General features: G+C 43.7%; 1 protein-coding gene across 1 annotated transcript in view; it reads right to left on the bottom strand.

The window, feature by feature from the left end:
* Window positions 1-346: 346 nt before the first annotated feature.
* Window positions 347-25,070, bottom strand: part of LOC137535054 (pancreatic lipase-related protein 2-like) — a 41,398-nt gene continuing 16,674 nt past the window's right edge. The window contains exons 8-13 of the mRNA XM_068256820.1: window positions 24,085-24,189; window positions 18,591-18,709; window positions 8,875-9,004; window positions 4,087-4,198; window positions 2,996-3,163; window positions 347-564 (exon numbers count right to left, since the gene is read on the bottom strand). Of these exons, the coding sequence (XP_068112921.1) occupies window positions 474-564; window positions 2,996-3,163; window positions 4,087-4,198; window positions 8,875-9,004; window positions 18,591-18,709; window positions 24,085-24,189 (725 nt within the window). The 3' untranslated portion in view covers window positions 347-473. The remainder of the gene's footprint in view (window positions 565-2,995; window positions 3,164-4,086; window positions 4,199-8,874; window positions 9,005-18,590; window positions 18,710-24,084; window positions 24,190-25,070) is intronic.

The raw sequence follows: 25,070 nt of genomic DNA on the forward strand, positions 1-25,070 counted from the left end.
AGTGGTGTATATATATCTCCCTGCCTGCTAGTAATATTACAGCAATATTCCAACACATCCAGCTACCTGTTGCCTCATCTGATCAGATCAGCTTTCCTCCTCAGCCTTGGTCTTTGGTGGTGGTCACCATGTATGTGCTGCATGTTGTTTGAGCACTGGGTGACTACAGAAAGAACTACTTCTGGCAACAGTTTGTGAACCTAGCGCTAAAGATTTTTTTGACATTTCTCATTGGCTCATCTATAATTCCTGCTAATTACTCTTCAACTCACACAACAGACTCTGGTTGCGTTATTTCAGCTACTGAGAAAGCTGAGGAAGAAAGAGCATTCAGGTAATAATGTAATTATGGATAAAGTGATTTAATGGGTTTAGATACAGAGAAACAAACTGGTGTAAAGTGTTTTATTTATTTGCCTGGAGGGAGGTCCTCAGAGTGTGTCCTCCAGGTGGTGATAGCAGAAGCTGACAGATTAGGTTGCATTGGAAACAGGCAGATCCCTGCAGGAGTCCAGAGATAGACTGACTTTATCCAAAATGGTCTGATTAGCACAGAATGATGATCTGTAAGTGGAAAAGCAGGAAAACTTTGTACTTAATTAGTTTTTAAAAGAATAAATGGATAATGATAGATGGCCGCTTGGCAAGTATTAAGCTTGTTAACGTTTTATGTTGGCTGGATTGAGTTTGTCACTACCCATATTTTATGTGATGTGGGTCCAAGCTTTAAGACACACCAAAATCTATTCTAAAACTCATCATGGTTAAAATGATACCACATGTGCCTCATTTATTAGGGCTTATGTCCACATCAATGGTTCTGGATGAGGCTATAGAGCCTGTTTCCATTAGTGCGATCCAATGACATCATCACTTTCGTTTGCAAAATAATAAACTGATAATGACAGATGGCTATTTGGCAAGTATTAATCATGTTGCTCTACTATTACTGTCTATTACTACTGAGCTGCCAATGTATAAGACAAGACAAGACAAATAACATTTATATCGCGCTTTTCTCCTGGCGGACTCAAAGCGCCAGAGCTGCAGCCACAAGGACGCGCTCTATAGGCAGGAGCAGTGTTAGGGAGACTTGCCTAAGGTCTCCTACTGAATAGGTGCTGGCTTACTGAACAGGCAGAGCCAAGATTCGAACCCTGGTCTCCCATGTCAGAGGCAGAATCCTTAACCATTACACTATCCAGCCACTGCCTTTGTATAAAGCTATGCAACAGTGATGAGAGAAAACGCCAATATTATTTCAACATAAATTTTCACGAAAATAATGTTAAATTTGATTTTTGAGCGAAAATGGCACTGAAAAGAAGTTACCGGCATTTTTCTTGTCTTGTGAATTTCCGCAGTAAAAATATTTATTTTTTGCAGTGAAATTTTTGGCAGTAAAAATCTTGGTTTCCCGCATTTTCGGGGTAAAATATAGATATTGACAAGCTATTTTAGGAAAATATTTTGAAAAGTTAAAATAGCATTTTCGATTTGAACAGGACTTTGGCAAAAATTTGAAAGCAACACTGGAAATGTTAGATTAAACTCGGCTAGATTAAACTCCGCATTGTTCCTCCTCCCTGCTCTAGGCTAGTGACGTGTCGGTACAGAACTCAGACCCTCTAATAGTCACCCAAGGGTTAAGTCCCAATTCCAGTAGGTGACAGTAATTTAGTGTGTACAGAATATAAGGTGGGACATAACCTTAGCAATCAGGCCTAATTTTCCTCCATGACTAGTAGGCAATGTCATGTCTGCACTCTGCAGATCGTGGTTGGGGTGTCTTGGCACCCTATGGGAAAAAAAAGATACAGGAGACAAAAAAGGGAGCCCGATAGTGCAGTATGTCAATAGTAGGTGTGTGGAGAAATCAATTGATTGAAAGGGCTACTCACAAAGGAGGGTTGCAAGGGGCAACCGACCACAGGAAGCAGGTGGAGACCATAACTCCACTCGGGGTGGTCCTGGACGGACCTGGTTGCGGTCGCTCTCTTAGATGAAAAAGGATGCACAAAACATTAACCGTGGTAAAACAACGGGTGTTCTGTCACCACCCCTCGGACAAACATGTACGGGGGTATAACTATGCACAATAAGGGAAAGAGGCGCCCTGATTTGAATAAAAGCTTTTAAAACCAGTTTAAAAACGAAAAAGAAAAACGAGGTATCTTACCTCAACGACGAAATCTCTGTAAACTTACAAAAGATTTTTATTTGAGCACAGGCAACGCGTTTCGCGGGTCTGAGCCCGCCTCCTCAGGCCAATACAGTGCCAAATGACAGAAATCATGTAGCATAGGGAGCCTCTATGATTTCTGTCATTTGGCACTGTATTGGCCTGAGGAGGCGGGCTCAGACCCGCGAAACGCGTTGCCTGTGCTCAAATAAAAATCTTTTGTAAGTTTACAGAGATTTCGTCGTTGAGGTAAGATACCTCGTTTTTCTTTTTCGTTTTTAAACTGGTTTTAAAAGCTTTTATTCAAATCAGGGCGCCTCTTTCCCTTATTGTGCACTCTGCAGATGTTGGAGGACTTCTGAGTACCTAGCAAGCTCATGGTGAACCAGAACTCCTAGGAGTGTGCAAGGGGCTAAAAAGGACCAAAAAGCCCTCTTACTAAAATGTTATATAAAACAAAAATGTTTGCCTTCTTAAAACAGAAGGTATTTGCAGTAATTCAGGTTGGAGTGAGCATATGACGACTCCCATGATGCATCACTGCTGCATATGAAAATCATCCTTTGTTCTCCCTGTAAGCTAACCACACCTTCAGAATCGATGGGATGCAATGATATGTCAGCTTATGATGACTTCTAAATAAAGGTGAGTGAAACTATCTCAGATGATTGTTTTAAGGGACCTAAGCTGGTAACATTTGAAGAACAACCCCCCTACTTATTTCCCAGGCCAATAACTCTCTGCAGAGTTCTTCAAGGGTGGACATGCTTCTGTGAAGGTGTAGACCTAGCAGCATTGCTTTGCAGAACTTACACTGTTCCATCTTCTCCAGTTTGTACCACAATTCTGGATGCTCCCAGTCGGCGGCGGAAGACATTGAAGAATGATGCCTCCCATCGTAAGCTCATAAGATTCACAGGATGAAGGACCGCTGCAGCATCAATGAACTCATTGTAGGTTTCTCCAGGAATCAGTCTACTGCTGCAGAGAAGGATGAGTAAAACATTAAAGGTAACCTTAAGTCAGGGGAAAAAATGAGTTTAACTTACCTGGGGCTTCCCTCAGCCCCCTACAGCTGATCAGTGCCCTCGCAGCCCCGATCCGATGCTCCTGGACCCGCCGGCGGCGACTTCTGGTTTCGCCGTCACCGGCCTACAGGCTGGGAACACGAGTGATTCTTCGCGTTCCCAGCCACAATAGCACCTCCTATGCTGCTATTGCAGCAAGGAAGGCCGCAATAGCAGTATAGGGGGTGCTATTGTGGCTGGGAATGCGAAGAATCACTTACATTCCCAGCCTGTCGGCCGGTGACGGCGAAACCGGAAGTCCCCGCCGGCGGGTCCAGAAGCATCGGAGCGGGGCTGCGAGGGCACCGATCAGCTGCAGGGAGCTGAGGGAAGCCCCAGGTGAGTTAAACTCATTTTTTTCCCCTGACTTAAGGTTCACTTTAAGGCTGGATTTGCACTGGTCAGTTGAATATTGCACGTGTTATAATGAGTGTGAACTGCAATAGCCCCATTGAACTGTATGGGCAGTGTGTTGACATGCAGAATTATTCTGTAACATAGCTGAGCACTGTGAACTAGCCCTTAAAGGATACCCGAAGGGACATGTGACATGATGAGATAGACATGTGTATGTACAGTGCCTAGCACACAAATAACTATGTTGAGTTCCTTTTTTTCTTTCTCTGCCTGAAAGAGTTAAACATCAGGTATAGTGGCTGACTCAGTCCTGACAGGTGTCCCTCACTGATAATAAATTACAACTATAAAACACTTTCCTAGCAGAAAATGGCTTCTGAGAGCAGGACAGAGATAAAAAGGGGAATTTCTTATCAGTGAGGGTCACTATCTATGAAATGCGAACAATTAAGAATTGTATTGAATTTTTCTATACTGTACCTATGCAGCTCGTGGTCTGTCACATTGCCTCCGGGTCCAAAAATGGAAACATAGATGCTTCCAAAGATTTTTGAGTCGCCCATTAACGTAACAGAAACTTTATATCTCCAACCTGCAGCCAGGGAAAGACGTCACAGATTCAGTCCTACAGCAGCATCCATTATCCTCATAAATTGTTGTGACGTCACCCTCCAGTTCCTGTTCCCCTTTGTCACAGCTTGCCATTCAGCACTGTAGACAAAGTAGCCTTTTGTATCGTGAGACTACACACAATATAAATTTGATTGTATGTACAATTGATACAATCTGCGATCTCATTCAGAGGTATGGTATGCTGCCATCACTTCTCATTAGAACGTGAGAAGACGCAATTCTAATTTTAGCTAGTCTAGTAGGAAAAGGGTTATTTCAACAACACAACTAGACATATTAATAAAACCATTATGGTAACGTGCTCTCCGAAAGGCAGGATTCTTTGCAGAGGAGATACGGAACAAGCACTTGGACCAAAACAATTTTTCAGTCGTTCATATTATACCAAATCGTGCATAAGAGATGACAGAAAAGTGTCCAAATATAGCTAAAAAAAGAATGAGACAATATAGTAAAATATTGGGAAAATAAAGTAGCAACAACCTGAATAAGGTCTGAGCAGTCTATGGGATTACAGTGTCCATTGAAATTCTAAGACCAAGAAGTTGGTGAAAAAAATGTTTAGAAGTCCAAATACAAGGAGTTTGGGCCTGGGTCCAATTGGTCAGCAGATTGATCCATGATGGATAGATCAAAGGTTGAAGTGCTAATACTGTGGTTGAGGGAGGGCCTCAATGGGTGTACAAGTGAAATTGCCCCCTGGGAGGCATGCTCTGCTCCTGCACAAATCCTGGTGGCGTTAATTACTACTGCTTCTGCACAAGTTCCGGCAGCGGTAATTACTACTGCTTCTGCACAAGTCCCGGTGGCGTTAACCTCCGTAGCAGTATGCCCGACACAATGTGGGGCATACCGCCGGCTGTCCCCAGGAGTCCCCCAGTATAATTTTTAGAGATCGCATACCTGTAATAGCTTCAGCTAGCACTAGGCTAGCTAGTAGTGGTGGCTGGCATCCCCTGATTACTTTTGATCCCCCGCCAATACATTACCCCCCCTGGATCCAGCGATCACGCAGCCTCCCTGCACATCTCCGGTCCTCTCTATGGGGAGGATCTGGTCTGCGCATGACGTCATGATGTCATGTTCGATCCTCCCCATAGAGAAGAGTCTGTCCGGAGAGGCTGCGCTGATCGCTGGATCCAGGGGGGGGTCATCAGTAATCAGGGGATGCCAGCCACCACTGCTAGCTAGCCTAGTGCTGGCTGAAGCTATTAAATCAATGCGATCTCTCAAAATTATACTGGGGGACTCTCGGCTGCAAACCGTCCTGAGCGTTACGCCGCTCAGGAGGGTTTGCAGCCGAGAGTCCCCCAGTATAATCTTTAGAGATCGCATTGTTTTAATTACTATTCCCCCTCCGGGTCCACGTGGATGGTGCGGAATGTTATAATTCGGGTTCCAGCAATTGCTGGAGGGTGAATTACAGTGTTTTAAAAGTAACTTCAGCTCCGTCTTCTGACGCCGCCGAAGTTACTCACTGTGCGCCGCTATAGCTGTAATTCCTATTACGGCCTATGGTGGCACCGGCTGCGCCCAAATCTCCTGCACTTCTGTGCTCTAATCGACGTGTTCGCTCAGTGGGTCCCTCTGTTCCAAGGGCCCTGGGTAGGTATTGGGAAAATTTGTGTTAAGGTGGGCACTAATGGTCCAATTTGTAGCGAAGAATCATTCACGCAATCAGATAACTGTGATTGGATTGGCAGAAAATAAACTCTGTTGTTCCCAATCCACTGTGAATAATTCTTAAAGAAATCGTTCGATGGCAATTGTGTAAGTCACTAGGAAAATTGGTTCCATGATGGTAATCAATGTGTGATGACATGTTATTTCCATTTGCATTTATCTGATCGCTCAAATGATTTGTGGCTAAAAAATTAGACTGTTAGTGGCCACTTTCATGCCTGGTACACACGATGAGATTTTCTGACATATTTACTGCCTGATCGATTATTTCCAACAGTCCCAATCTAAACTCCGATCGACTTTCCAAAGAAGTGAACGGAGAGTCGATCAGAAATCAGATTGGACCTGTTGAAAATAATTGATCTGACAGTAAATCTGTCAGAAAATGGTATGGTGTACCTAACATTATGAGTAGGTAGAGGAAGGCTAGTGTTAGGCATAGGTAGGGGGAGGTTAATGTTTGCCATAGGTAAGGGGAGGTTAGTGTTAAGGAGGCCACTAATAGTCCAATTTCTAGTGAAAAATCATTTGAGAGATCAAAAAATCTGATCAGAAGAAAAATCGTTCACTACACCATCAACGAACCAATCTTTGCTTCCTATCTATCACAACAAATCAAGAAAATCCAAATTTTAGTTTGATAAAAATCTAATCGGACAACTATTTTTATAATCGTTCATAAGTGATTGTGCCCATCAACTTAAGGTGGCCACTAACGGTCCAATTTCTAGCGAAAAATCGTTAGAGCGATCAGAAATTCTGATCGGAAGCAAAATCGTTCACTACACCATCAACTAACCAATCTTTGCTTCCCATCTATCACAACCAAGAAATGTAAATTTTGGTTTGACAAAAATCCAATCGGATGACTATTTTTTATAATCGTTCATAATGGTTTGTGCCCATCAACTGAGATTATTTTCAACTAATCCGATCAGAATTTCTGATCGCTCTAAAGATTTTTTGCTAGAAATTGGACCGTTAGTGGCCACCCTTAGGATAAGATAAGCAGATATAATACTGATAATTTTACCAATATTCCAATATCAGTAATATGTCTTACCCAATTCAGATTGCGTTGTTTTAAAATGTACGTCTTAAAGAATCTTGTTTAAAAAAAACTTAAAATGCACATGCAATATAATGTGACATTGTTACTCTTCCCTCAATTCAGCAGTGTTTGTCTACCTATCACCATTTAGTACAAAGTAAGTTCGTGTCACAACTTAAGGTGCGTACACACGTCTGATTTTCCCAAACAACCGGTCATTCAGACCGGTCGTTTGGACGTCAAATCGGGTGTGTGTACAAACAATCGTTCGGCTGATAAGACTGATTTTGACCAATCTGCCATGCGGATCCGTCAATATCAACATTATCAGCTGAACGACTATTTGTACACACGCCCGATTTGACGTCCAAATGACCGGTCGTTTGGTAAAATCAGATGAGTGTATGTACCTTCAAAGAGCAACTGTAACCAAGGATTAAACTTCATCCCAATCATTAGCTGATACCCCCTTTCCCATCAGAAATCTCTACCTTGTCTAAAATAGATCATCAGGAGGGTCTGTATTGCTGAGATTGTGGTGAAACCCCTCCTACAGTTTGATGTCAAGACCATGGTCCTGACAGTTTTCTGTCTGTGAACATTGTTGCATTGTGGGTAATAATAGCTATTTACAACGCGTACGTTAAAAAGGGGCGCTGGGAAAAAAGGGCGCCTGGTTTTGAACGATAAGCATGGATAACGTTTAAAAATGTATTGTACTGTATTTCGTTTAAAATTAATGTTTTATAAAGTTATAAATCATTAAATAATGTGCATTAAATCGGCAATTGTAAAAACGTTAATCTTTCGTTTAAATAGTGAAACGTATAATAACGTTTAAAAAAAAAAATTACTAAGTAACCCTCCCTGTACCTACCCCTAACCCCTAGACCCCCCTGTTGATGCCTAAACCTAAGACCCCCCCTGTTGGTGCCTAAGTAACCCTCCCTGTACCTACCCCTAACCCCTAGACCCCCCTGTTAGTGCCTAAACCTAAGACCCCCCTGTTGGTGCCTAAACCTAAGACCCCCCTGTTAGTGCCTAAACCTAAGACCCCCCTGTTGGTGCCTAAACCTAAGACCCCCCTGTTGGTGCCTAAACCTAAGACCCCCCTGTTGGTGCCTAAACCTAAGACCCCCCTTTTGGTGCCTAAACCTAAGACCCCCTGTTGGTGCCTAAACCTAAGACCCCCCTGTTGGTGCCTAAACCTAAGACCCCCCTGTTAGTTTTTTCGTTTAAAAATAATGTTAAAAAATAAAAAAAAATGTACTGTTTTTCGTTTAAAAATAATGTTTAAAAAAAATATTGTACTGTTTTTCGTTTAAAAATAAAATTTAAAAATGTATAAATCATTAAATAATGTGTAATCATGAGAAACAGTAATAAAACATTAAGTCTCCGGGCGCCGCTTTTAAAACGTTATTTTTCTCCGGCGCCCTTTTTTCCTATTGGGCGCCCATTAAACGATATTTATTATAGGAGTGAATGGCGGCGCCCGATTTGTCCATTAGCCTCAGGCGCCCGAATTTACTGTTCCCATTTACAACTGCCAAGCATCCAGTATCTCCCTCTGTGAATTGCACAGTATATTTAGAAAAAAACTTTTAGCCTACCACAAGGTTAGTTGCTGTGGTTATAAATAATGGCAATTGGTGCTGTTTTTTTTTTTTATCTCTAAAGTAAAGATGGTGATGTGCAGGCTGATTGTGGATCAAACAATATGAACAAATTACATGTGAATATCAATCATTTCTTGTTCTCTTTTTTATTTATATTTTAACGTCTCACTTTGTAAAGTGCTGATTTTTTCCCCTTTTCGCTACAGTTCCTCTTTAACACATCTCAGTAGTATACAGTGGAAAACCACTGGTGGAATTTAACTGTAAAAGTGCAATACTTACTGGAGAAATGGAGGAGGCTGTCACCGGTGTTCAGATAAAATGTCTGGGGCAGACTGGTGGCATTGTGTGACCGATCTGAATAATGCCCCATTGTGGGGCATCCGCCGTGGGGGCAGGGGAAGCAAGAGCCCTGAGGAGGAAGGCAGAAAATCACTTATTGGGGTACGTCATAATGCAACACTAATCACATCTGGATAACTGCTCCTTGTTTATCCTGCATGCAGAGCCTGTTGTAGGTTTCAGTGTTTCCCTTTTCCATTGCCCCTCTTGTCAACTTGCCATTGTGTCAGGTCTCCTAAAAAAGTTGCTGTCCACTGTAGAACCCAATTAAAGGGTGCATGAAAAAAGGGAGCCAGGAAAAAAAGGCCCGGCTGGATAACGAAATCTCAGTAACGATCAACATTGTTAACAATATATGTTAACGATAAATACGGTTTAAAAAAATGGTAGTTGATTACAAAAATATATTAACGTTAAAAAATCGTAACGTAATTCAACAATACAGCTTAACCCAACCCTACTCTCACACAGAAAACCTCCCCTGGTGTTGCCTAACCCTAACCACCCCCCCTGGTGGTACCTAACCCTAAGACCCCCCTGGTGGTGCCTAATCCTAACCACCCCCCTTGGTGGTACCTAACCCTAACCCCACCATGCCTAACTCTAACTGCCCCGGGGTGGTGCCTAACCACTCCCCTTGGTGGTGCCTAAGCAATAATGTTTATCAAAAGTGTTAAATAGGCCGGCACCACAAAATCTAAGAAGGCGGGGAAGGCCGGTGGGATCAAGGGCCACATAGCTTATTCTGTACTGTATTGAACAGCATTCAAGAGAAGCCCAATCAGATCTGGGAGCACATTCGGCTATCTACACTGGGGAAGAGGGGCTACCAAATACTGGAGGAATATCCTGCTACCTATATTGGGTGACTACCTAATACTGGGGGCATAGCAGACTACTTATACTGGGGGGAAGCTACTTAATACTGAGGACACACCTACTACCTTTACTGGGGCAGAAAGGACCCCATGACAGACCCCCGGTTCCCCCGACTGAAAGGACCCCCAGGATTAGACCCTAGTAGCCAGGGCCGGGCCGAGTCAGAGGCGAGAGAGGCTCCAGCCTCAGGGCGCAGTGTAGGAGGGGTTGCACCACTTACTCAGCTATCATTCCCCTGTTGTGTTTGAAGCAGATAGAAATAAGAAAAGGGGTTACATGGCAGTGACTGCAAGCCAGATAACTAGAGATTAAGGTGTTGGGGGCCCTGGGGTGCCTCTTAGTCTAATAGCAATCAATGAGTGACGGCTCGGGCGGGAGGGATGGGGCGGGCCCCACCTCTGCCAGTAACTGACAGCCCTCCCATCTCCGCGTAGTTTTAGCGCTTGCTCTAGGAGCTATTTTCCCTAGATACGCCACGGATTCGAGTGTAAGCTCCTCTGATGCAGAGACTGAGATGAAGGGATCAATGAACTCTGTACAGCGCTGCTGAATATATGAGAGCAGTGGGAAATAATAATAACATTGTGTCAGTGGTATGGTCCATGAGATGCCATTGCCAATAATTCTGGCCTGCATGCCTGGAACTGGCCCAATCAATGTACTTTCCAGCAATTTTGATTGTCCCAATTTCAAAATGTACACGATTTGCATTAAACCTATAAATGAGAATGATTAGCCATAGTTACTATCTCTTCTGGGTATAAGATGGATTTAATTCTCATTAGGAACAGGATAAAGCTGTTTGCTATGCATGTGTTTGCTGTACTTACATAGCACGGTACATCTGAAAGTAGCTTCCGTGTTTGCATTATACTTCTGTGAATAGAGAGTTCAGTTCCCTCCTCTGAGTGTTCTTTTTGCCGCTGGGAATTCCAGTCCTCACCTCAACCCTTATTATACCATCTGCAGAGACTCCAGGAACACCTCTCGGCCCTGCTAACTTGTGTACCCTATGGAGATAGTCAGGACTGGTCAAGCAGGGATGTGGTGATCACCCCTTTGAATGGTCTTACCCAGAGGTGGCCTTAGAGCACGCGGGGCCTGGGGCAAGTGTCATATGCGGGGCCTAGAGACATATGCTGTGGATACACGTTGTGGAAGCACACACTGTATAGATTAGATAGGTAGGTGCCTCCAGTATAGGTTAGATAGGTAGGTGCCCCGCAGTATAGATTAGATAGGTAGGTGCCCTGCAGTATAGATTAGATAAGTAGGTGCCCTGCAGTATAGATTAGACAGGTAGGTGCCCTGCAGTACAGATTAGATAGGTAGGTAGGTACCCTGCAGTATAGATTAGATAGATGCCTGCAGTATAGATTAGTTAGGTAGGTACCCCGCAGTATATATTAGATATGTGCCTGCAGTATAGATTAGATAGGTAGGTAGGTACCCTGCAGTATAGATTAGAAAGGTGCCTGCAGTATAGATTAGTCAGGTAGGTTCCCCAGCAGTATATATTAGATAGATGCCTGCAGTATAGATTAGATAGGGTGGTGCCCTGCAGTACAGATTAGATAGGTGCCTGCAGTATAGATTAGATAGGTGCCTGCAGTATAGATTAGACAGGTAGGTGCCCTGCAATACAGATTAGATAGGTAGGTAGGTGCCCTGCAGTACAGGTTAGATAGGGAGGGGCCTGCAGTATAGATTAGTTAGGTAGGTACCCCACAGTATATATTAGATAGGTGCCTGCAGTATTGATTAGGTAGGGTGGTGCCCTGCAGTACAGATTAGATAGGTGCCCTGCAGTATAGATTAGATAGGTGCCAGCCTGCAGTATAGATTAGATAGGTGCCTGCAGTACAGATTAGATAGGTGCCCTGCAGTATAGATTAGATAGGTGCCAGCCTGCAGTATAGATTAGATAGGTGCCTGCAGTATAGATTAGATAGGTGCCAGCCTGCAGTATAGATTAGATAGGTGCCAGCCTGCAGTATAGATTAGATAGGTGCCAGCCTGCAGTATAGATTAGATAGGTGCCAGCCTGCAGTATAGATTAGATAGGTGCCAGCCTGCAGTATAGATTAGATAGGTGCCTGCAGTATAGATTAGATAGGTGCCTGCAGTAAGGATTAGATAGGTGCCAGCCTGCAGTATAGATTAGATAGGTGCCATCCTGCAGTATAGATTAGATAGGTGCCAGCCTACAGTATAGATTAGATAGGAAGGTGGCTGCAGTATAGATTAGATAGGTAGGTGCCTGCAGTATAGATTAGATAGGTTCCTGCAGTATAGATTAGATGGGTGCCCGCAGTATAGATTAGATAGGTGCCAGCCTGCAGTATAGGTTACATAGGTGCCTGCAGTATAGGTTAAATAGGTGCCAGCCTGCAGTATAGATTAGATAGGTGCCATCCTGCAGTATAGATTAGATAGGTGCCAGCCTACAGTATAGATTAGATAGGAAGGTGGCTGCAGTATAGATTAGATAGGAAGGTGGCTGCAGTATAGATTAGATAGGTTCCTGCAGTATAGATTAGATGGGTGCCCGCAGTATAGATTAGATAGGTGCCAGCCTGCAGTATAGGTTACATAGGTGCCTGCAGTATAGGTTAAATAGGTGCCAGCCTGCAGTATAGATTAGATAGGTGCCAGCCTGCAGTATATGTTAGATAGGTGCCTGCAGTATAGGTTAGATAGGTGCCAGCCTGCAGTATAGATTAGATAGGTGCCTGCAGTATAGATTAGATAGGTGCCAGCCTGCAGTATAGGTTAGATAGGTGCCTGCAGTATAGATTAGGTAGGTGCCCCACAGTATATATTAGATAGGTGCCTGCAGTATAGATTAGATAGGTGCCTGCAGTATAGGTTAGATAGGTGCCTGCAGTATAGATTAGGTAGGTGCCCTGCAGTATAGATTAGATAGGTGCCAGCCTGCAGTATAGGTTAGATAGGTGCCTGCAGTATAGATTAGGTAGGTGCCCCGCAGTATAGATTAGATAGGTGCCAGCCTGCAGTATAGATTAGATAGGGAGGTGCCTGCAGTATAGATTAGTTAGGTAGGTACCCCACAGTATATATTAGATAGGTGCCTGCAGTATAGGTTAGATAGGTGCCAGCCTGCAGTATAGATTAGATAGGTGCCTGCAGTATAGATTAGATAGGTGCCAGCCTGCAGTATAGGTTAGATAGGTGCCTGCAGTATAGATTAGGTAGGTGCCCCACAGTATAGATTAGATAGATGCCAGCCTGCAGTATAGGTTAGATAGGTGCCTGCAGTATAGATTAGGTAGGTGCCCCGCAGTATAGATTAGATAGGTGCCAGCCTGCAGTATAGATTAGATAGGTGCCAGCCTGCAGTATAGATTAGATAGGTGCCTGCAGTATAGATTAGATAGGTGCCAGCCTGCAGTATAGGTTAGATAGGTGCCTGCAGTATAGATTAGGTAGGTGCCCCGCAGTATAGATTAGATAGGTGCCAGCCTGCAGTATAGGTTAGATAGGTGCCAGCCTGCAGTATAGATCAGATAGGTGCCAGCCTGCAGTATAGATTAGATAGGTGCCAGCCTGCAGTATAGGTTAGATAGGTAGTAGGTGCCCCGCAGTATAGATTAGATAGGTGCCAGCCTGCAGTATAGGTTAGATAGGTAGGTGCTCCGCAGTATAGATTATAAAGGTAGGTGCCCTGCAGTATAGATTAGATAGGTAAGTGCCCCGCAGTACAGGTTAGATAAGGTGGCTGCAGTGCTGGGGAGTGCGGGCATATTTGTTAAAACTCACGTGTCTTCACAGATGCTCACAGCCACCATCTAGTTCCTCTCCCAGCATTAGATAGATTAGATAGGTGCCAGCCTGCAGTATAGATTAGATAGGTGCCAGCCTGCAGTATAGATTAGATAGGTGCCTGCAGTATAGATTAGATAGGTGCCTGCAGTAAGGATTAGATAGGTGCCAGCCTGCAGTATAGATTAGATAGGTGCCATCCTGCAGTATAGATTAGATAGGTGCCAGCCTACAGTATAGATTAGATAGGAAGGTGGCTGCAGTATAGATTAGATAGGTAGGTGCCTGCAGTATAGATTAGATAGGTTCCTGCAGTATAGATTAGATGGGTGCCCGCAGTATAGATTAGATAGGTGCCAGCCTGCAGTATAGGTTACATAGGTGCCTGCAGTATAGGTTAAATAGGTGCCAGCCTGCAGTATAGATTAGATAGGTGCCATCCTGCAGTATAGATTAGATAGGTGCCAGCCTACAGTATAGATTAGATAGGAAGGTGGCTGCAGTATAGATTAGATAGGAAGGTGGCTGCAGTATAGATTAGATAGGTTCCTGCAGTATAGATTAGATGGGTGCCCGCAGTATAGATTAGATAGGTGCCAGCCTGCAGTATAGGTTACATAGGTGCCTGCAGTATAGGTTAAATAGGTGCCAGCCTGCAGTATAGATTAGATAGGTGCCAGCCTGCAGTATATGTTAGATAGGTGCCTGCAGTATAGGTTAGATAGGTGCCAGCCTGCAGTATAGATTAGATAGGTGCCTGCAGTATAGATTAGATAGGTGCCAGCCTGCAGTATAGGTTAGATAGGTGCCTGCAGTATAGATTAGGTAGGTGCCCCACAGTATATATTAGATAGGTGCCTGCAGTATAGATTAGATAGGTGCCTGCAGTATAGGTTAGATAGGTGCCTGCAGTATAGATTAGGTAGGTGCCCTGCAGTATAGATTAGATAGGTGCCAGCCTGCAGTATAGGTTAGATAGGTGCCTGCAGTATAGATTAGGTAGGTGCCCCGCAGTATAGATTAGATAGGTGCCAGCCTGCAGTATAGATTAGATAGGGAGGTGCCTGCAGTATAGATTAGTTAGGTAGGTACCCCACAGTATATATTAGATAGGTGCCTGCAGTATAGGTTAGATAGGTGCCAGCCTGCAGTATAGATTAGATAGGTGCCTGCAGTATAGATTAGATAGGTGCCAGCCTGCAGTATAGGTTAGATAGGTGCCTGCAGTATAGATTAGGTAGGTGCCCCACAGTATAGATTAGATAGATGCCAGCCTGCAGTATAGGTTAGATAGGTGCCTGCAGTATAGATTAGGTAGGTGCCCCGCAGTATAGATTAGATAGGTGCCAGCCTGCAGTATAGATTAGATAGGTGCCAGCCTGCAGTATAGATTAGATAGGTGCCTGCAGTATAGATTAGATAGGTGCCAGCCTGCAGTATAGGTTAGATAGGTGCCTGCAGTATAGATTAGGTAGGTGCCCCGCAGTATAGATTAGATAGGTGCCAGCCTGCAGTATAGGTTAGATAGGTGCCAGCCTGCAGTATAGATCAGATAGGTGCCAGCCTGCAGTATAGATTAGATAGGTGCCAGCCTGCAGTATAGGTTAGATAGGTAGTAGGTGCCCCGCAGTATAGATTAGATAGGTGCCAGCCTGCAGTATAGGTTAGATAGGTAGGTGCTCCGCAGTATAGATTATAAAGGTAGGTGCCCTGCAGTATAGATTAGATAGGTAAGTGCCCCGCAGTACAGGTTAGATAAGGTGGCTGCAGTGCTGGGGAGTGCGGGCATATTTGTTAAAACTCACGTGTCTTCACAGATGCTCACAGCCACCATCTAGTTCCTCTCCCAGCATCTGTGTATTGGTAACAGTGCCCCCCTGTGGTGACATGCGGTCACGTCATCATAGAGGGCGCTGTTACCAATACAAAGATGCTGGGAGAGGAAATAGATGGTAGTTGTGAACATCGGTGAAGACACGTGAGTTTTAACAACTTTGCCTGCGCTCCCCAGCACTGCAGAGGGTGCGGGGCCTCCTCAGGCGCGGGGCCTGGGGCGATTACCCCACTTGCCACCCCCAAAGGCCGGCTCTGGTCTTACCTCCCTTCTATGAAAATAAACTAGTAAAAAAATATTTTCTAAACTATTTTTTTTTCTTTTTACTAAGTACCACCCCCACCTTCTTTTATATACCAACAGTTAGGTAGGATTAAAAAAAAATTGCACAAATAGTTGCCCTTAGGGTCTGAGCTTTTTTAATGTGTATGCAATGAGAGTATATTACTGTTATTTTAGCAAATAAGGGGCTTGTAATTATCGATAGGGTAGAAACAGAAAAAATACACATTTCCAAATATTATTGTATTTTCTGCCGTATAAGACGCATTTTTCTCCCCCAAAAAAAGTCCCTGCGTCTTATACGACAAAGGCAGGGAATTCCCAACATACAAACGCCTTCCAATATAAACTGCTGACCCGCGCCACATTGGGGATTCCCTGCCTGTGTGTGCCCATTTCCCTGTGTGCCGTCTCCCCATACCTCTTGTGCCTCCTGGCCCCCCTCAGGCATGTAGCACCGGCTGTTTACCTAATCCGCCATGCCTGCGGAGATTGCAGACCTCTGTCTTCTCCATGCGGCTTCCTCTAGTGATGGTCTTCTAATGATAGCGCCATCATTAAAAGCCTGTCACTAGAGCCAGCTGCAGGCAACTCAGAGGTCTGCGATCCCCGCAGGCATGGCGGATTAGGTAAGCAGCTGGTGCTACACACCCCAGGGTACCAGGAGACACAAAGGGGGAGGGGCATGTGGGGGGGCACTGGCAGTGGACACACTACGGGTCAGAAGAGGACACATGGGGAGACATGGAGGACACAGGGAGACATGGCAGAAACAGGAGGACACATGGGGCATGGGGGGCGCAGGACGACACGAGGGACACAGGAGGAAACATGAGGAAGACATGGAGAACACATGGTAGACACAGGATGACATATAGGAGGACATGGAGGACACGTGGACACAAGAGAACACATGAGGGGGACATGGATGACACATAGGGGACACAGGAGGAGACATGGGGGACACAGGAGGAGACATGCAGGGCACATGGGGATACAAATGGACATATGGGTAGACATAGGGGACACAGGAGGACATCATTTGGGGAAAACATGGATGCACCAGGTTTAGTATATATTTTTTTCCCTAGTTTTTGCCCTCGGTGCATCTTATATTCTGGAGCAATTTATAGGTGGAAAATACGGTATATTGTCGCCATACCTTGTACTAGGAACATAATTTAAATGCTGTGATAGCTTGAAAAACTGGACAAATAAAATGTGTGGGTTTTATTAATAGTAGCATTGTTTATTTTAAAACTATAGGGGTTGGAATTGGAGAAATTGTGTATTCTTTCATTTTTTTTTCTTGGATTTCTCTATGAAATGCATAGAAAATAAAGTAATTACTGAAAGCAAATATCGCCCACAAAAAGCCAAATTTCACACCTAAAAGATATACAGTAGATCATTTAGGTGTGATAAGCAGTGATAAAATTATTGGTGAATGAATGGGAGGAAGCGTTACAGGAAAAAATTGCTTCGATCCTTAAGGGATAACTTAAGCCTAATAAAATCTAAAAATGACGCCCCCTGTGTGAGGAGGTGCAGATAGGCTTAACGCACCTCCCGTGTCCCAGCCTCTTTCTACATTTGCCCGCTATTCTTTCTATTGTCATGGTACTGGTCGGTGCGGTTGGCACCCTTTAACCCGAGGGATCTAGTGTGCTGTATGTGCGCACATCCGCACGTACCCGGCACATGCACAAGCCACTCATCCGGGTCAAAGGGTGCTGACCGCTCCAACCAGGACCATGGCAACGGGAGGAATAGCGGGCAAACGGAGGCAGATGATGGGTCACGAAAGGTGCGGTAAGCCTATGCGCACCTCCACACACACAGGGAGTAATTTTTAGTAGTGCTACTCCCAGCATTTTTGTTTACAATTAGAATTTTTTATATTAGATCCAGTACAAAAAATTTGAATTGGCCGCCAGATGTGATGACGCTGCGTGCACCCAACACAGGGGGCACAAGTAGCATCCTCAGAGGGACATGCCGGGGGAAGTGATTACTGAGGGACAGGAAGCGACGAAGGAAGAAGAAGAGGAGATTGCCGTCGGGGTTCCCCACAAAGAAGACGGGAAGTGGCAGCCTGGGATCCCACACACCGGCAACGCTGCAGTTGAGTAATTGTAATACTGGACAAGCATGACTCGTCCTTAAAAAAATAGCTAGAAATGGTAAGGAAGAGTCAGGCTTGTCCGTACCGCTAGGGAGGTTAGGTTTCTTTTTATATGAATAATCTCAAGTGGCTTGTGTGCCTGTTTCCAAAACTGCATCAGCTGACTGGGCGTGTCCTAGATGACCTCTTTCATCATTTATAAGTACAGAGGTAGCAGAAAGTAGAGATACATGCTATAGTGATCATTTCAGAGCGGGTGGGGCAATAAGTTCATTAGAAAATATAAAACGTTAGCCAGACTTAAAGAGAATCTGTACTCTAATATTCTTACACTAAAAAGCATACCATTCTATTCCTTATTTTCTCCTGTGCCCCTCTGTGCTGTTTCTGCCACTCTCTGCTGAAATCCTGGCTTGTAATTAACAGTTTTAGGCAATGTTTACAAACAAACTAACCAGCTTCTAATAGGCTCAGCTAAGCATAGTGTGTGAGTATGCAGGGGGCCTGCAGAGGGTGTGTATCGCTTCTACCAATCACAAGCAGCCCTGCACATTCCACACAATCAAAGCCTTAGCCCGACAAACAGGACAGAGGAAAGATACATTGATTTATTACAGAGACAGTGTAATTAGGAAGAGCTGCAGTAAGCCCCATCACATTAGAACAGGCATAGGAACTCATAGGATAGAAGAAGTAAGGCTGAAAAAATTGTTACAGAGTCTCTTTAAATAAACTGTAACAAATGTTTCTTACAGAAGTGAAGTCTTCATAGCTGTTACACGGGTAGCTGACAAAGCCATCAGAGTGTCGGACGCTGTATGTGTAATAGTGGAACGACCGGAAGTGGTTGCAGGCTACAATTTCCAGCATGTCTGACAATTTAAAACAAATGTATGTATTAAACTTGAAGCTTCCTCTCTGCTCTAAAAGATAAGCAACAGCATAATAACCTTTACAGAAAAGCATTTCAAAGTTACAGCCTACACAAATCCTGCAATAAATCTGCAGTGTGTCTACTTCCTGCTTACATGGAAGCAGACATAGGGTTAACATCCTGTGTTTACAAATTAGCTGCTCTGTTGTGGCAGAGGAGATTCCTGAGCTGATACGGCCGAGAGATCATATTCTGCTCCTGGCCGACTGCTTTCTGTACAACTCTATATTCCTTGTATCCAGTGTTATCCTTGTATCTGTATTCAGCTGAATACGCTATGCCTTGCATCCAACTGGCTTCGTATAGAGTGTTACAAGTTTGCAGGCATAGCCATAAATGTGTCTAATCCCTCACTGCTGTCAGAGAGGGGACTTTGAGAGTTTGCTGAGTTAGACAGGGTTTCACTTATTAAAATTCGCATGCATTTTGCGAATGTGCAAAAATGCGTTTGCTTCATATCCATATAAAGGCAATGGAGAGGCACACTTCTACAACTCGGGTTGTTTCCCATACATGGACTATAAGACTCACCTTTTGTCCTCCAAAAGTGTGTGTGGGGGGGAGTAACTGCATCTTATAGTCCAAATGCAGGGTGTTCGTGACTTGTGAATGCCCGCCAACCCACCGCAATGTCGGGGACTCCCTGTACTGTGCCCATGCAGAGGAGGACACAGGACAAACTGAGGACACAGGGGACACAAAGGGACATAGAGGAGGACACAAGGAGGACAGAGGTGGGCACATGGGGGGACACAAAAAGGCATAGAGGAGGACAAAAGGAGGACAGAGGAGGACACATGGGGACACAAGTGGGACACAAAGGGGCATAGAGGAAGACACATGGGGGACACAGGAGGACACATGGGGGACACAGGAGGACACATGGGGGACACAGGAGGACACATGGGGGACACAGGAGGACACATGGGAGACACAGGAGGACACAAGGAGACACAAAAGGTACAAAGGGGGCATAATCCACAAAATGGATTAACCATCCATTTTAACCATGGATGCACCATGTTTAGTATATATATTTTTTCCCCTGGTTTTTGTTCTCCAAACCTAGGTGTGTCTTATGGTCAGGAGCATCTTATAGAACGAAAAATACAGTACTTCTTGCACCAAAATTTGTACATCGCACACGAATCCCATTGACTCTCATTAGTCATTCTGAAAAACGCATGCAAAAATGTGCTTATGCATGAAAATCTTAATGGAAAAAAAATGTTTTTTGCAAGAAGTGTGAACCCCGCCTTATTGCTCACAATTTGTGTTTGTACTCCCAATTTCAAAGCTACTTTTTTGTATATATGAATACACAATTTAAGGCATCTAAAAATAAAAGTTTTCAGTATTTTATCATAAACTAAACCTGTTCTTTGTTTTTCCTTTTGAGTTTCCACTATTTTTAATAGGCCTAAGGCCTTGGGAAAATGATAGCAGAAAACTAAATACTTGAAGTGTGTTTTAAGGCCTGGTGCACACCAAAAACCGCTAGCAGATCCGCAAAATGCTAGCAGATTTTGAAACGCTTTTTCTTCTTTTTCTGTAGCGTTTCAGCTAGCATTTTGCGGTTTTGTGAAGCGTTTTTGGTATAGTAGATTTCATGTATTGTTACAGTAAAGCTGTTACTGAACAGCTACTGTAACAAAAAACGCCTGGCAAACCGCTCTGAAGTGCCGTTTTTCAGAGCGGTTTGCGTTTTTCCTATACTTAACATTGAGGCAGAAACGCATCCGCAATCCAAAATCTGCAGCAGCCCGGGAGTATGCGTTTCTGCAAAACGCCTCCCGCTCTGGTGTGCACCAGCCCATTGAAATACATTACCCTAGCGGATCCACACCCGCAAGTGGATCGCAAACCGCAGCCGAAACGCTCTGGTGTGCACTAGGCCTTACAGTCAAAAATAAGCAATTGCCTACAAGTAGTTAATGCCCTAAATATATATGTAAATCCCCCTTTTTTTCTAAAATAGGTCCCTATATGTCTCCTCATTTGTAATTGATTCTACTCTGTGTGCTTTGCTGAACTGTGCATTTCAACAGGAAACTATATATATTAAACTTTTTGAGACGAGAAAGAGGGGCACTTTAAGACACGCTCCTGCCACAGGTGGCCTGGCCAGACGGGGAACAGCGCGTACTAACGCGGTGTTCCCTTTAGGTGGTGCGATGCAGTGCAGCGGACGTGACGCATCGCTGCTGCAAGTTTACAGTGCAACCCCAGCCTAACCCTTTGTGGAAATGGGTAAGGAGTACTTTGTACCCCTATACTAATGTTTTATGGGAAGGGGGCTGGCATCTGGGGGTCCCCTTCTTAAAGGGGGCTCCCAGATGCCTCTATGAACCCCCCCCCAGGACATTGTCGGCCCCCACCTCCTCCTGGGGCACCAAAGGTGGAGAAGAGCCCCCTGTCCATGGATTGCACAAGGGCTCTGGAGGGAGAGGGGAGGCTTGGCTGCCCCTCTCCTCCAGAGCCCCCCCATACCATGGACTATGCTGACTGGTATAGCTAAGGGTGCAAAGCCCTATGAGGCCGGGGCTCCGCATTCTGGCTATCCCAGCCTGCATGGAAGACAAGGGGTTAAAGAGGCTCGGGAGGGGGGACCCCACATCATTTTTTGTTTATTTCCCACACTCTGAACATATGAAAAAAATCAAATACATTGATATACATATTGATACATTATCTGTAATTTTACCGCATTTACATAAAGACTTTTTTCCTATAACTTTATCAATTTCCATAAAAACTACAATGTATTTTGGAAATGTTTTTTTCTTTGTTTCCCCTGTCCTTCTTAAAGGATACCCGAAGTGACATGTGACATGATGAGATAGACATGTGTATGTACAGTGCCTAGCACACAAATAACTATGCTGTGTTCCTTTTTTTCTTTCTCTGCCTGAAAGAGTTAAACATCAGGTATGTAAGTGGCAGTTCCTGTCTGAGTCAGGAATGGGTCAGACTACAGTGTGACCCTCACTGATAAGAAATTACAACTATAAAACACTTTTCTAGTAGAAAATGGCTTCTGAGAGCAGGAAAGAGATAAAAAATGGTCAATAGTTTATAGATTTTAGGTTTGGCATACTTCAATGAAGGTGTCATTGAGCAAAAACAATAAAACAGTAAATCTTAAAAAGTAAACTTAAATATAAAACAAAACTGTTGAATATCTTCAAAAGTCATTTTCATTTTTAGGAGAAGTAGAATAGACACAATTGTTTATTTCATTAGTTTATTTTCACCTCAGTTGTCCTTTAACATACCCTGCAAATTTGGTGTTTCTATTATGTTCAGGGGCATTGCTATTAACCACTAATTATATACAGATGAAAAAAGAAAAAGGAGGGGGCGCTCTGAGTCCTTTGCGCAACTGTGATGTATACCAATAGGACAGGTCTCACCTGTTTGTGATGCGGCTGGCACAGCGTACACAGCCCAGATACGCCTTGTCCCTCTTAGCCGAGCCGGGGACTGAGCTCTGACGCGGGCCAGAAGTGACGTCACTCGCTCCAGGAAATGGTAGATCTGTTGCCGGGTAACGCTAGAACGCTCTGTACGGAGCTACTAGCCCAGCGCAGCATGGAACAACTGTTCTAAAAGCCTCTCAATAAAAGTTTATAAAAACAACGCGTTTCGCGGAAATACGGTCTCCGCTTTATCAAGTTGATGCATTAAAAAAAGTCAACCTTCTAATAATTATGTTAAGTTATGCACTCAATACTTGGTGCGTACACATCGTCCGTATGCGTCAAAAAATACGCATTAATGGGTATTATGGCACTACACGTAACATCGTAGTTTAAGCGCCTACATTACGGTATCCTTACGCGTAACTGCGCAAGTTAACCCGTAATTACAGTGATGAACCGTAGATAATTTCCTACGCCATAACCGTAATTGCGTAATGCGCAATAGCGTAAAATTACGCGTAATGATCTGTAAGCGTAGATTTTTCCATTACGACCAGCACTGCTTTTCAGCAGATGGAAGCATGAACCCACTTTTGAACCAGAAACAGCGGCAGAAGCGCCTGACCTGGGCTGCAGAGAAGCAGCACTGGACTGTTGCTCAGTGATCCAAAGTACTTTTTTCGGATGAAAGCAACTTTTAAATGTCATTCGGAAATCAAGGTGCCAGAGTCTGGAGGAAGACTGGGGAGAGGGAAATGCCAAAATGCTTGAAGTCCAGTGTCAAGTACCCACAGTTAGTGATGGTCTGAGGTGCCATGTCAGCTGCTGGTGTTGGTCCACTGTGTTTTATCAAGGTCAGGGTCAATGCAGCAAGCTATTAGGAGATTTTGGAGCACTTCATGCTTCTATCTGCTGAAAAGCTTTATGAAGATGATGATTTCATTTTTCAGCACGACCTGGCACCTGCTCACAGCGCCAAAACCACTGGTAAATGGTTTACTGACCATGGTATTACTGTACTCAATTGACCTGCCAACTCTCCTGACCCTGAACCCCATAAAGAATCTGTGGGATATTGTGAAGAGAAAGTTTAGAGACGCAAGACCCAACACTCTGGATGAGCTTAAGGCCGCTATGGAAGCATCCTGGGCCTCCATAACACCTGAGCAGTGCCACAGGCTGATTGCCTCCATGCCACGCCGCATTGAAGCAGTCATTTCTGCAAAAGGGTTCTCGACCAAGTATTGAGTGCATAACTGAACAGAATTATTTGAAGGTTGACTTTTTTTTTGTTTTAAAAACACTTTTCTTTTATTGGTCAGATGAAATATGCAAATTTTTTGAGATAGGAATTTTGGGTTTTCATGAGCTGTATGCCAAAATCATCAATAAGAAAAACAATAAAAGGCTTGAACTACTTCAGTTGTGTGTAATGAATCTAAAATATATGAAAGTCTAATGTTTATCAGTAAATTACAGAAAATAATGAACTTTATCACAATGTGCTAATTTATATATTTGTTTTATGACTCGTAAGTTCGAATACACTGCATAATTTCAACTCATAATCAAATTGAAAATGTGATTTGATTCATGTTTTTGATTACGGTCAAATCGCAAGTGCATGAAGTCGAAATCGAAACCACTCAAAGTCTAAATGCGGCCTTATAAGCGTCACTGAAAACCACCAAGACAGCTGAAACAGTTAAAAGTTTTTTAAGCATCATGATTACCTGTCACTTATTGGTGACTGATCACTGCAGTCATTGCCTGGGTTACATTTAAAGTACAACAATTTCATAAAAAGTGCAAACAGGATATATGCAGTAGATTCGCCAGGATAGCAACTTAGTGTGTGTGTTTAGTAAGTAAGTTGTAGTGTTCATCTTACCATCTGGGTTCCCAATAAAGGCCAGCTTGCTGGGACATCCAGCCATGTGTCTTCCTCCATTTGGATAAAAATCAAAATGTCCAATTGGCTTCCTTATACCGACACCTGATGACGAGAACATGACATATCGGTTAAAGGGGGAACCCCACTTAACCCTTTAGCAGCCACTTTATTTATACGCTTTCAAGTGCTCCAGACCAATTTATTTTATCATTTTTTTATTTTTATTTATTTTATTTCTTTGTTATAAAAATTGTTTTATTTATTTTATTTCCTATTTGTTTCATTTGCTTGCTTCTAATTAGTACTGCTCTAATGTGTATTTATGGCCACTTGTCACTAGGGGGCAGCGTGAGACAATAACGGAGAACTTTCAATTTCTGTATTTTCAGCAAGCAGAGAGATCAAAGCATTCCAAGAATTTACAGCACAACAAGTTCTGCCGACTGAGGTCAAAAGCAGTATACCTATTCTATTTTACTTACCTGGGGTTTCTTCCAGCCCCTCATAGCTTTACAGGTATCTTAGCTTTTTCCCGGTCCCATCTGTCATGTCGCTGTCCCACTCCGAATGATTGCCAGTTGTGGGCTACTGTTAATGCGCAGCCCAGGTCATCTGCCCCCTTGATTGTGCTGGAGGAGTGCGATTGGGGGGGGGGGGGAGCATGGACAGGACTGTGCTTGCACAGTAGCCCAGGACTGGTTTTATCTGACATTTTAAAAATACAATTTTTCTCGATAGTGGTCCTTTAAATGATATTTTCTTGTCTGTTGTCTACTTGTCTCTTACTGCTTGACAACAGGAAGCAGATTCATGAGATAGCTTGCTCCCTTTATCCTTACTGCTAATGCAGTTTAGTGTGGCTTGGAGGAGGACTTTATTTTGTTATTAAATGCTATTTAATGTATCTGCAAGTTTTCTTTTTAAAGTGAACCTAGTTAGAGGAATATCAGGTATTTGCATGAGGGATTATCTAGTGCACAGGT

The sequence above is a fragment of the Hyperolius riggenbachi genome, chromosome 10 (assembly GCF_040937935.1).
Source record: "Hyperolius riggenbachi isolate aHypRig1 chromosome 10, aHypRig1.pri, whole genome shotgun sequence".
Classification (NCBI taxonomy): Eukaryota; Metazoa; Chordata; class Amphibia; order Anura; family Hyperoliidae; genus Hyperolius; species Hyperolius riggenbachi.